This window comes from Tupaia chinensis, unplaced genomic scaffold (genome assembly GCF_000334495.1).
Source record: "Tupaia chinensis unplaced genomic scaffold, TupChi_1.0 Scaffold000314_1, whole genome shotgun sequence".
NCBI classification, from domain to species: Eukaryota; Metazoa; Chordata; class Mammalia; order Scandentia; family Tupaiidae; genus Tupaia; species Tupaia belangeri.
Genome location: NW_006159807.1, coordinates 1,074,946 through 1,075,417, shown reverse-complemented (window position 1 = coordinate 1,075,417; position 472 = coordinate 1,074,946). Strand labels below are relative to the sequence as shown.

General features: G+C 65.9%; 1 protein-coding gene across 1 annotated transcript in view; it reads right to left on the bottom strand.

Annotated features, from left to right (window-relative positions):
• Nucleotides 1-342: 342 nt before the first annotated feature.
• Nucleotides 343-472, bottom strand: part of EVX2 (even-skipped homeobox 2) — a 3,615-nt gene continuing 3,485 nt past the window's right edge. The window contains 1 exon segment of the mRNA XM_006151135.1: nt 343-471. Coding sequence (XP_006151197.1) covers nt 343-471 — 129 coding nt within the window.

Sequence of the window (472 nt, the reverse complement as noted above, 5' to 3'; positions counted from 1 at the left end):
ATTGTCTTCCGGGAGATCGAGAGCTCAGGACAGCGGGAAGTGGGGTCGTGGAGGGGAGACAACAGATTTCGACAAGGGACAGTGGGGCAAATGGCGGGGTGGCAAATACAAAAATAGAAATAATTTGAGGGGACGCCCACCAGGCTTTCATGCCAGCTCCTTCCCCCCAATTTGGGGCAGGTTCCTTTCGGCCTCCAGTGCCCCGGGGCGCCCCCTGGCGGCAGCGGTAGCAGCGGGCAACGCGCAGAGGGCGCAAGGGGCGTAAGGGACTCAGGGGGCGCACAGGGGGCTCCCGGGCACACGCAGAGCTGCAGGCGCAGCCCCCTGGCGGCGGCGACGTAGTTATCTGGTGAGCGGCGCCTCGTCCCTCTGGTCCGGCGGGCTCACTGCGGTCTTGCTAAGCACCGCGGCGGAGTAGGGCAGGAAACCGCTCTCTGAGCGCGGCGCAGCGGCGCTACAGCCGAAGTCCGAG